General features: G+C 43.5%; 1 protein-coding gene across 6 annotated transcripts in view; it reads left to right on the top strand.

Annotated features, from left to right (window-relative positions):
• The window catches only part of EPAS1 (endothelial PAS domain protein 1), a 131,509-nt gene that overhangs the window by 83,793 nt on the left and 35,256 nt on the right, over positions 1 to 12,460 (top strand). For all 6 annotated transcript variants that reach the window (XR_014562737.1, XR_014562738.1, XR_014562739.1 and 3 more), the window contains 3 exons: positions 1,025 to 1,109; positions 3,403 to 3,521; positions 3,638 to 3,840. Coding sequence is in view for 2 of the 6 variants with exons in the window: in XM_083733240.1 (XP_083589366.1) it covers positions 1,025 to 1,109; positions 3,403 to 3,521; positions 3,638 to 3,840 (407 nt within the window). In the remaining 4 variants the exon portion in view is untranslated. The remainder of the gene's footprint in view (positions 1 to 1,024; positions 1,110 to 3,402; positions 3,522 to 3,637; positions 3,841 to 12,460) is intronic.

The raw sequence follows: 12,460 nt of genomic DNA on the forward strand, positions 1-12,460 counted from the left end.
ACATTAAAAGCTTCCCTAAATAGGGCTGCCTTTAGATGTCTTCTAAAGGTTTGGTAGTTATTTTTCTCTTTGACATCTGGTGGGAGGGCATTCCACAGGGCGGGTGCCACCACCGAGAAGGCCCTCTGCCTGGTTCCCCGTAACTTGGCTTCTCGCAGCGAGGGAACCGCTTTTAATACCCAAGAATGCAAGGGAAATATTCTTCTATGCCACAGTGGCTGCGAGAATCTTAATAGCTTCAAACTGGAAGGGTGGGGAAATACCATCAAAGATGGAATGGCAAATTAAAGGAATATGCAGAGCTGGGGGAAAATGAGAGACCATACAGACCAAACGTTTATTAAGAAAAGGGGTAGAAATAAAAAGTACCTTAAAGACTATTGTAATAGCATGGTGTCTGTGGCAGCCTTCGATTAACTTCTATTATATATTGGATTTGTAGAAGAAAGTACAATATTTCTGATAATTAACAACAAAATCTGAGACAAATAGTGCACTAAGAAAAAGAACATATAAAGACATAAGGAGTTGGTGGGAAGTCGTCGGAACCTTAAGAAGATTGTGACCAAGTATAACAAATATTTATAACTTTTTGTTATCTATGGATAATAATAATAATATATTTATATAATAATTAATATTATATTATAATATTAATAATTATTATATAATATAATAATAATAATAATTAATAATATACTTAATAATAATAATAATGTGACTTGCAGATGCTTTAAATAAATATCACTCACAAAATGATAAAAGATTATTGCTGTCACTACCATCAGGCCATAGAATGGGAAGGAAATATAAATACTTAATACATAATACATGTACAAAAACAGCTAGAGTGTGAATTTTCAATGAACAGTCAGCTGCTATCTAAAACATCTCTGTAAAACACTTCTCAAAGTTTCTCGTCATGTGGTGCATTTTGAGACCGAGGGGATCCAAAATATGTTCCCAGCCTAAATTCATTTTCACCACCCCATTTTTTAATCTGCTTGTCTTGATGGTCAAACAGGTGGAGCTCACCGGACACAGCATTTTTGACTTTACTCACCCATGTGATCATGAGGAAATTCGAGAAAACCTGAGTTTGAAAAATGGTAAATAATATTTTTTAAGAAATAATAATAATAATGCAACAACAATATTGCAGTGTACTTTGTGCATCATTTATGGAGTAGTCTCCCCAAGAAGACTTGTCTTTAATAATATATTTTGGTGCCAGGCAAGGACGCCTCTTCTCCGGGGCATTTTATTGTTAATTTTCTTTTTTGCTGTTTTGTGATATTTCAGCCAGCTGATTGTGGTGATCATTTTAATGTTGTTGGAGAGGGTGGGTGGAGGCTTGATTTTGGGAAGTACATCTTCTTTTATAATTTTTAGTGTTTCATGTTTTTTAAGTCGTTTTCAATATGAGCAATTCGTCTCTCTTCTGCTATAAGTCGTCCTGAGAAGTTTTGAGGGCTTTAAGGAAATTAACTAAAAGTATTAATGAATAATAGAAAGATTTGTGTGTCTCCCCAAGCACTTCACCTATCTGAACCTCCAGACTCAAGACCAAATGCATTGGCTGCTTCTCCTGGGGAATTTATTGCAACCAGGGAAGTATTTTCTTTTTAGAAAGTGTAAGCTAATGCCAACTGTTATTTGGCACTAGGGCATTATCTCTAGGAGAAACTAGGAGGGGGATTTGAGTTCATATGGTCACTCCCTAATTCCCCCTAGCACAAGGAGATGGTAGCTACTGTGCCAGGAAACACATTTTACTCTTCCAAGAGAATCTGCTTTATAGGGCCTTGGGGATTCTGTATTTGGACAAACGAAGGAATTAACTTATTAAGGTGTTGGCTTTTGCCTGCAGTGAGCAGAGAATTTGAATCCACCGTCTGTTCCAGATCTCACCCAAAACGCATCCTGAGGCCTAAGCGATAGCTGACGTGTTTTAGGATACAGTACATGGAGCAATAATTGCTTTGAACAGCTTTCCCCCACCTACTGCCCTGCAGATGTTTTGGACTACAACTCACCTCCGCCCCAGCCAGCATGCCCAGAGATGCTAAAGGCTGCCTTAAAACAGGGATGGGAAGTTTGTGGCACTCCATCTACTGCTTGGCTGCAGTTCAGATAATCCATTACTATTGGCCATGTTGGCTGGGGTTGATAGGAGTCCATATATTTTCCCATCACTGCTTTAGAATGTCACCAGTTAACCTTCAGTGCAGCAATGCCAAGCAGAGAACTGTTCTAGGGAGATGATAATCACCTGGTTTCTCAATCAGCTGCACAGAAACTTTGTAGAGTAATCGAAACAACAGATAACAGGGTGGATCAAATAATCTGTTAACCTGTGGACAAAGTGTTTATCTCTCTTGCGCTTCTGAGCTTTCTTCCCCCTCACTGCATCATGTGATGAAATGAGCATCTTATCATGTGATAAATTGCAATCCTCATGGGAATCACATTGTTCTCTGAACCCACCCAAACTGTTCTCAGATTAAGTGAGTGGTGCTGATGAAGATGGCTTCACCAGACTGGATGGTCAACATGCCCAGAACAAAGAGGGACAGTTTTTACACTGGGATTAGCATATTTATTTAGCAAAATTTATATACCTGTAAGTTGTTTGCAAGGATTGTTAAAATTGTCAAAGAAAACAGTTAAAGGGAATTAAAAACATTTAAGGGTAACAGTAAGAAGGTATAAAAGATGCCAACATCTATGTTTGGATAAAAAGGTAAAGGACCCCTGACAGTTAAGTCCAGTTGCGAATGACTCTGGGGTTGCGGCGCTCATCTCACTTTACAGGCCGAGGGAGCCAGCATTTGTCTGCTCTGCAGACAGTTTTTTCTGGGTCATGTGGCCACCATGACTAAGCCGCTTCTGGCACAACGGAACACCGAAACCAGAGCAGTGCACGGAAATGCCGTTTACCTTCCTGCCAGAGCGGTACCTATTTATCTACTTGCACTTTTTGGGGTGCTTTCGAACTGCTAGGTTGGCAGGAGCTGAGACCGAGCAATGGGAGCTCACCCCATCATTAACCATGCCCAACCAGTCAACCCCCTCTGCTAGATTGACTAAGCCAAGAGAGTCAGAGGGTATGTGGTTGGACATAGAGCTGCCAGCACCATGTTCACATCAGCAGACTGCATAAGCTGAAACTGATCTCACACCACATCAGTGATTTGGCATTAGGGACTTCATCTGGAACTGCCAAGGTCACCCCAAAATTGATTAACTTTATCCTCAAAGTGTGTAGCTAGTTGATCACAGCGGTTTTGGGAATGTTCCTACTCTGGTCGTTCCGAAATAACTTTGCTGCTGGTTACTAGAGCATGCAACGGAAACTGCAAAACAAGCCTTAAAAAAGAATCTTGTCCACATTTTTCTCAGGCCCAGGCTTTGGGAAAAAGAATAAAGAGGTGACCATGGAGCGGGACTTCTTCATGAGAATGAAATGCACTGTTACCAACAGAGGCAGAACTGTGAATCTAAAATCAGCCACATGGAAGGTACTTTTTTTTTTAACGTATGTTTTTTGAAAGATTTAATCTACTCAAGTTGCTTTTTTTTAAAAAAAAAAAATCAAAACACTTGTCTTCATACAAATAGTTTCTTTATGTTTCAGGTTTTGCACTGCACTGGACAACTGAAGGTCTATAATACATGCCCTCCTCATGCTCTCTGTGGCTACAAAGAGCCTCTCTTGTCTTGCCTGATATTAATGTGTGAACCCATTCAGCACCCTTCCAATACCGACATCCCCCTGGACAGCAAGACGTTCTTGAGCCGTCACAGCATGGACATGAAATTCACCTACTGTGATGACAGGTAAAAAGACCAGCTATTCGCTCATAATGCCTCTCCAGCCTGATAAATTGAGAGGCACCCTTCTTTAAAGAATATTCTTAGACACCAGAGCAAAACGCAGTTACTTAGGCAAACCCGAAAGGAGACATATGGCTCGATAGGGAGAACAGTACCCCCAGGACTAGAAAAACCCGTGACAAGTAAAAAAAAAAGGAGGCCGATGCAAAAGAATTTAAACATATACTCACTTCTGTATAGAAATTAGCTGCTAAACATTTTAAGCTGGCTGCTGGGAATTCAAAGTATTTTTGTCTGGTCTTGGTGTGCTATGACTTTAGAACAACCCTGTTCTTCCCTTTCGGAGAGTTTTGGAGAGTTTGTGCCTGCCCTGTATAACAATATCACATTAGCCCCATTTGGGCATGTGAGTAGGGGGCACAGGGGGTACACTTTGCCCCAGTATCCCCATCCTACATGCTGTGCCCTGACCTTCCTGCATTGAGCAGAAAGATCTGAAGTGGGCAACTTCTGCTCAACTAGGAATCCTGATCCTACACCTGAACCAGTTGATATGGTAAAAAGTCTAAAAGGTAGAGGCGATTCCTCTGTCCAACCTGTGTTTTATGCAATGTTACCATGAGAATAAATAGTGGTTGTCAACTGAGCACACTCCAGATGTTCTGGACTACAACTCCCATCACCCACAGCCAGCACAGACTTATTACCTACTCCCAACATGGTTGCGCTGCCTGCGGCTGATGGGAATTGTGGTCCAAAATATGTGGAAGGAATCCGATTGGCAAAGGCGGGACTGAAGCAAGACTGTGCAAGTTGTGAGATACCCAAGTCAAATGCATCTGGCCAATTCATGTATTTTGTAACTTGCCTTGGCAATGACTTCTAGTCTTTTTTAAACAAAAGGAAGTCTCTTGTGGCATCTGAAAGACTAACCAATTCAACACGTCAAAAGCTTTTGTAGGCTACTGCGTAAAATTCTGCAAGCCGTGCTCACAAGTTGCAGCAGGCCTGATCTAAAGCATCCGTCTTGGCGCTAATCCTTTCCTTGCAATCCTTTTGTTTCTCTTGCCATTCCAGTACTCCCAGCAATGCCAGGTCAAGCTTTCCTGTTGCATCATGGGATTTATTTATATAATTTAACACAGGGCCTAAAAAACCAACACGGGCCCATGAGCATTCTTTTTGAGATCAACCTAGGAAAGACAATGGGACTGTTCATGTCCTGTCTGAGTTAAACATTTGCAGGAGTTCAGCTTCCGTGAGAATATTTCATAAGGCCTGGAAATAAAGAGGGCAACATTCAGCACTGCCCTGAACCCACCATGAGAGGAAAAAAGAAAGTTGAGCGGTTGTAAGAAAGATTTAAACTAATGCTCTTATGACAAACAAAGGCGACTTGTATGGGGATCAGAACATGCTTTAGGATTTGGCATAGTAAATATCCCGTTGCTTAAAAAATTTGCTCTGAATCTGTGTTGGATGTGGGAATAAAGCAATGCAAGTATGCACAACACACACACACACACGCACACACAGTGTTTTTCATAGAAATAGAATGGCCAGGGCCTGTCCTACCATTAGACAGAATGAAGAGACCAGCTCAGACAGCAAATCTGGGACATCATGAAAGGGCAGCAAAGAGTTATTTAATTTCATATTGTCTTTTTACTGCCTCAGAGGGAAACAGACTCCTGTGGGACTTTCTGCCCCAAGTCCCAAAATAAATCAACTAGCTTTGTGTGCTGTGTAGTTTTGAGTGAGGGGGGTCTGTAGGGTGAGTCATTTACTGCTTTGTCTCAGCCAAGCAGCAAAATGCCCTGGTCGGCCCTGAGGATGCTTACAATATGGTAAAAGGAAGCTGCAGTCCTAATCTTAGGAGCATGTCACAGAATGGCACTGATTCTAAATGAATCTGGAAAATTATCAGATAAGGGTTGTCTGAATGTAGCCTGGGTGGTGTTGGACATCATCATCTCTCTACAGTGGCACCTCTGGATGCGAACAGGATCCGTTCCGGAACCCCATTCACATCCTAAGTAGAACACATGTCTGCGTGTGCGCGGGTTGTGATTCACCGCTTCTGCGCATGCGTGTGACGTAATTTTGAGCGTCTGCGCATGCGCAAGCGGCGAAACCTGGAAGTAGTGCATTCAGTTACTTCCAGGTCGCTGTGGAGCGTAACCTGAAAACGCTCAACCTGAAGCATATTTAACCCAAGGTATGACTGCATTATTATGAATATGATTATGATTATTAGAATTTATATACCGCCCTATACCTGGAGGTCTCAGGGCGGTTCACAGAATAAAATCAAGATATAAAACCACAAAATACCTAATAAAAATAAAAACAACAACCCAATAGCCCTCCCCCCAAAAAAAACACATTTTAAAAGGACATAGGATATAAATCAGATCAACTAAAGGCCTGACAAACTTCCCTGGGAAGAGCATTTCACAGATGAGGAGCCACTGCAGAGAAGACCTGTTTTCATGGTGCCGCCCTCCGAACCTCTCGAGAAGGAGACACACAAAGAAGGGCCTCAGAAGATGATCTCAGGGTCCGGGTAGGTTCATAGGGAAAGAGGCGGTCCTTTGGGTATATCTCAACCTTAGTTAGCATAAGAAGCTCAGTCGGTAGAGTGTGAGACTTCATCACAGGGCCGTGGGTTTCGGGTCCCATGTTCCTGCATTGCAGGGGGCTAGGTGACCTTTGTGGTCTTCTTGAATTATACAATTCTATGATAATAAGAGGCTGCTGCATTGGGCCAGGGGCCTGTCTCGTCCAGCATCCTGTTCCCACAGTGGCCACCCAGATGCCTGTGGGAAACCAGCAGCAGGATTCGAACACAGGAGCCCACTCCTCTGCTGTGGCTTCCAGCAACTGGTATTCAGAAGCTTTTCTGCCTCTGACTGCGGAAGCAGAGGATAGCCATTTGGGCTAGTAGCCATCAATAGCTCTCTTGTACATGGGATTTGTCTAATCTCCTTTTAAAGCCATCCAAGTTGGGGGACATCACTGCCTCCTGTGGGAACAAGTTTCATCATTTTACTAATTTTATGAACATCTGTCATGGCATCTCTGACTTGCCTTTTCTCTAAACCCCAAATTCCCAAACGCTGCAGCCTTTCCTCCTCAGGGGAGTCGCTCCATACACTTGAGAGCCAGTGTGATGTAGTTGTTAAGAGCGGTAGTCTCGTAATCTGGGGAACCGGGTTCGCGTCTCCGCTCCTCCACCTGCAGCTGCTGGGTGACCTTGGGCCAGTCACACTTCTCTGAAGTCTCTCAGCCCCACTCACCTCACAGAGTGTTTGTTTTGGGGGAGGAAGGGAAAGGAGAATGCTAGCCGCTTTGAGACTCCTTAGTGTAGTGATAAAGCGGGATATCAAATCCAAACTCTTCTTCTTCTACTTGTGCTGGGAATCACAAGTGCGATCGTGCTGAGGTCCTGCTCACAGGCTTCCCATGGACAGCAGGTTGGCTACTGGCAGAACAGGACACTGGGCTAAATGGGTTATTGGCCTGGTTATTGGCCAGGCGGGGTATCAAATCCAAACTCCTCCTCCTCCTCCTCCTCTTCTTCTTCTTCTTCTTCTTCTTCTTCTTCTTCTTCTTCTTCATTGTTCTGGGGGTCACCCTTTTTCTGAACCTTTTCCAGCCACTTACAGGGAGGGTGGTTGATGAGGACATAGTAGTAGTAGTAGTAGTAATAATAATAATAATAATAATAATAATAATAATAATAATAATTATAATAATTATAATAATATAATATAATAATAATAATAATAATAATAATAATAATAATAATAATAATAATAATAATTATTATTATTATTATTATTATTATTATTATTATTATTATTATTATTATTATTATTTATTATTGATACCCCGCACATCCAGCTGGGTTTCCCCAGCCACTCTGGGCGGCTTCCAACAGAATATTAAAATACCGTAATGCATCAAACTTTAAAAGCTTCCCTAAACAGGGCTGCCTTAAGATGTCTTCTGAATGTCAGGTAGTTGTTTATCACTTTGACATCTTATGGGAGGGCGTGCCACAAGGTGGGTGCCACTACCGAGAAGGCCTGGTTCCCAGTAACTTGGCTTCTTGCAGTGAGGGAACTACCAGAAGGCCCTCAGCGCTGGACCTCAGTGTCTGGGTAGAACGATGGGGTTGGAGATCCCTGTTTGCACTGCCGCAGGCTCTTTGGAGGAAACGCAAGGGGGCAAGCAAGCCTTCATCCTAAACTGAAGCAGAACCCCCTAAATCCAGCAGGGCAGTTCTGGTAAGCTTGCTTAGGGTTGCAGCCTGGCAGCAAGAGGTGAAAAGAGCAGCCCGACCAATCTAAATGGGCACCAAGAGGGGAAAGGATATGGGCCAGCCAGATAAGTGTTTTCCTCCTGCGGAAATGCCCTGGCAGGCACTCCCAGATCAGGAAGAGGTGACGAAGAACAGGGAGTGATGCAAAATCCTCAAAGTCCCTTTATTAGACAACGTCAGCAATGGATATTTGTCCCAAAAGCCTCGTGGTTTGTCAGGCAGTGCTGGGAAATATGCTTTCCTTGCCATTGTGCAACGCTCAGGTTTTTCCACTTGCTTTCCCATAGGATAGGATGCCCCATTTTCAAACACAGCGCTAAAACTGCTTCTGCTGCAAATACAATTAATAAATCCTTCTAGATTAATGAACTCTGCAGCTGACCAGCGCTTCCTCATTAAAGCAGAAATAATCCTTCCCCTTAACCTGCCCTGTAGGGTTCCCGTATTTCAAGACGCTGTTGGGCTTTTTAAGGGGGATTTCGCCCAAAAAAGGCAAAGAGTGATACTCAAAACACACACTTCCTGGTTCTGTTGGCAAAAACCCAGACATTTCTCACCATGGAAGTGAGAGCTGCTGAAAGCATTTGGAATGCAGCAGTTAGTAAGTCTCTTTCGCCAGACATTTAAACTGAAGTTAATGGTGAATCCAACTTTAAAAGCAAATACTAGACCAGGTCCACAATGTTATTTTTCTGATTTTGGATTAGTGAGGGCCAAGCTAAGGCAGATCATCATAGGAATCAGAATCAGACCGTTTGTCCCTCGAAGCAAAGCACAGACTGACTGGCTCCATCCCTCTAGGGCTTCAGACTTTTCCAGCCATACCTAGAGATGCCAAATATTTAACCTGAGACCTTCTGCATACAAAGCACTGAGCTATAGTCCTTCCCCAGCAGGTGCTCCTGCTGGCAACTTTTAAGACCCCTGATTTCTTGTACTTCTGCAAACCATGGGGTTCCCACGAGCCGTGGGGGGTTCCCTCTTCCGCATGGGTGCTGCCCATGTTTTGCCCAGATGAGGATTTGCATTCTGAGAATGAGCTTGCCATTAGTATACACTGCTGACTATGAGTGCCAGACAAACAGTGGACAGTCTGAGCTTGCAAAGCATGTGCGTAAAGGTAAAGGGACCCCTGACCATTAGGTCCAGTCGTGACCGATTCTGGGGTTGCGGCGCTCATCTCGCTTTATTGGCCGAGGGAGCCGGCGTACAGCTTCTGAGTCATGTGGCCGTCATGACTAAGCCGCTTCTGGCAAACCAGAGTAGCACACAGAAACGGTGTTTACCTTCCCGCTGCAGTGGTACCTATTTATCTACTTGCACTTTGACGTGCTTTTGAACTGTTAGGTTGGCAGGAGCAGGGACCGAGCAATGGGAGCTCACCCCGTCACGGGGAGTCGAACCACTGACCTTCTGAGTGGCAAGCCCTAGGCTCTGTGGTTTAACCCACAGCACCACCCGCGTCCCTGGTGATCAACCGATTGCAGGGGCTTGCAAAGCACTGTGCAGAGGGCTTTGTATATATGGCATCAGACACAGGGCAGGAGGGTATGACTTGGCCCACATGGCCTTGCAAACTAAATGGGTGGCCCTGGCAGACTTAATTAGGTACTCGACCACTGGTATATACAGAATAGGCAGCATGCAACAGATTAGCTGCTGTGACGCTCCCCTGACCATGTGGCAACTCACCCATGAGTTGGAGTCATTCAAGGGGGAAAGCTTTCCCAAGGGAAAACTATATCAGACTTCAGCTTGCAGGCCATGTTATGCTTGTTTGTTGCTTACCTACATATTAGTCCATTGCTTGAAGGATAGCAGGTTGCCTAACACATCTAACACGACTTTCTCTCTCTAATTAGCAGCTACGCGCCTTTTTGAAATATAGATGTTAGAAAAATGCAACAAGTTCCTGCAGGAACGGTGGCTAAAACCACATTAAAAACAACAACTGGTTATTTCATTCCATTATTTGTAAAAACTGTTTCATTCCACTATTTGTTTGAACTGGGGCCATCTTCAGAACTAAGTTCATGTTCCTAGAATCATAGAATCATAGAATCGTAGAATCATAGAATCATAGAGTTGTGAGTGTTTGTGAGATGGAAATAAGCTTAAGTGTGGGCTCAACTCTGTTACTTTCTTATAAGTTAACAGGACAAGGGTACCATTAAGGAGAGTGAGGAAGTCATCTCCAGCAACAGATGGTATGGGGGTATCAGCAAGATGTTGGGAGAAATGTGTGTGTGTGCCTTGGGGGCCTGACCTGCATGTCATAAACTAGCCTGCTGTCCTCAGGGCTGTAAGAAAGCAGTGATTTCCATTCTGGCCTACGTTTGTCACAATCAGCACTGTTCCCCTTCCACTGCAGTTCCGTTTCCACCAAATACTACATTATTCATCTCGCTGCCTGCTACTGAATGCAAGCTGAACTTGCACATATGTTACGCAACTATCTATGCAAAACAATGTAAAAAAAGGTCATTAATTGCACATCGCTTGTGAACTTTTAAAAACAACAACACCACAACAGTGATGTGAACAAATACCAATGATATTCACATGATCAATTTCCATAAGAACATCAGAAGACCCCCTGCTGGATCAGGCCCATCTAGTCCAATATCCAGTGGCCAACTGGATGCCTGTGGGAAACCCAGAAGTGGGACCTGAGGACAAGAGCGCTCTTCCTCCCTGTGGTTTCCAGCGGCTGCTAATTTCTGGTAATTCCATTCCTGGCCACAGGTGAACACACAAACTGCAGCAATTTCCACTTCCTTTTCCATTTCCACTGAAATTTTCAGATATCCCTACATCAGACACAGCAGAAGATGCTGTCTGCTTGAACTGTAGGTCCAATTTGTTTCTTTATGTGGTATGGGGAAGGTTGGAGAACTGGCTTTGGCCTCATGCGACAAAATGTCTTATGCAGGCCCTGGAACTGGATATGTCAGGTATTGTGTGTGAGAGAGCTTTAAACCAGTGTTTTGGTTGTGGAGAAGGTTTCTTTCATAGGGACATACCAGTGGCTTTATCCTTAGCTAAGCCATATAGCCCAGTACAGTGGAACCTCGGAAGTCAAATGGAATCTGTTCCAGAAGTCCGTTCGACTTCCAAAATGTTCAGAAACCAAGGCACAGCTTCCAGTTGGCTGCAGGAAGCTCCTGCGGCCAATCGGAAGCCACGTCGAACATTCAGGTTCCAAAGAATGTTCGCAAACCGGAACACTCACTTCCGGGTTTGCGGCGTATAGGAGCCAAAATGTTCGACTCGCAAGGCATTCAAAGTACGACTATATTGCGTAAAGTGTGGCATCCACTATCCTTAGTCTCGGAGATAAATCTTCCCCGTCCTGTTCTGCACCAAATCTTTCAATTTCTGCAAGAGGTGGGCTGGCAGAGAAATCCCCACTTGACCGTTTGGATCAGTGGAATTGTCACAGCTACAGGTGCTACATAATACCCATTCTGCGATTGTAAAAATCTGATCATTTAGTGTGGCAGCGTCTGCACTTTAGAACTCCCTGCTGATTGAAACCGAGCAGGTGTCATCACTGCATTCTTTTCGGCACCTGCTAAAAACATTCTTGAGGAAATAAGCCTACCCAGGCACTTAGAGGTAATTTTAATCTACTTTTGCATCTAAACTTCCTCATGTCTTAAAGCAGGGTAGTGAATTTTTCTTTGATTTTTCTTGTTTTATCCTTCCATAAAACACTTTGAGATTTTCTATACAACAAAGCGGTGGTATAAATTTTATGAAAAACATAAAATAAATAAGTAAATTTGATTCTGTCCACATTTAAAGGTGAACCTACTTAATGCTCACTTTCCGGAACAATACACAACCTGAAGTATAGTCATCCTTTGAAATTCACACATCTTCGAATTTTGCAATGCTTTTCTCCAGATTTGTCAGACTTGCTTGTTCCTAGACTAGGCAGCCCATATTTAGGATACAGTTAGGCAGAGTTAGGTGATGCCTGCCCACATGTGCATTTTAAAGTTATACTGAAAGAGGGGTTAAACTTGATGACGAGCTGCCATTTTGGATGGCAGTCCCGTGTTTGCTGCAATGTATAGTTCCATTGCAAAGCCAAATATAAACAGAGAGACTTCTGGGCAAACTGTCTAACGTGCTGCAATGCTAAGAACATATGGACCTCAATACATAATTTCTGGTCTTATCTATGCCTGACACGTGTGCCACTTGAAAGGGACTTGGGCAAAGGGAGTGACATGATACTGGCTGGCCATTTAGCATCGCATCTGGTGCCACCTGCAATTGGCTAATGCA

Source organism: Podarcis gaigeae (assembly GCF_964106915.1).
Source record: "Podarcis gaigeae genome assembly, chromosome: 3".
Taxonomy (NCBI): Eukaryota; Metazoa; Chordata; class Lepidosauria; order Squamata; family Lacertidae; genus Podarcis; species Podarcis gaigeae.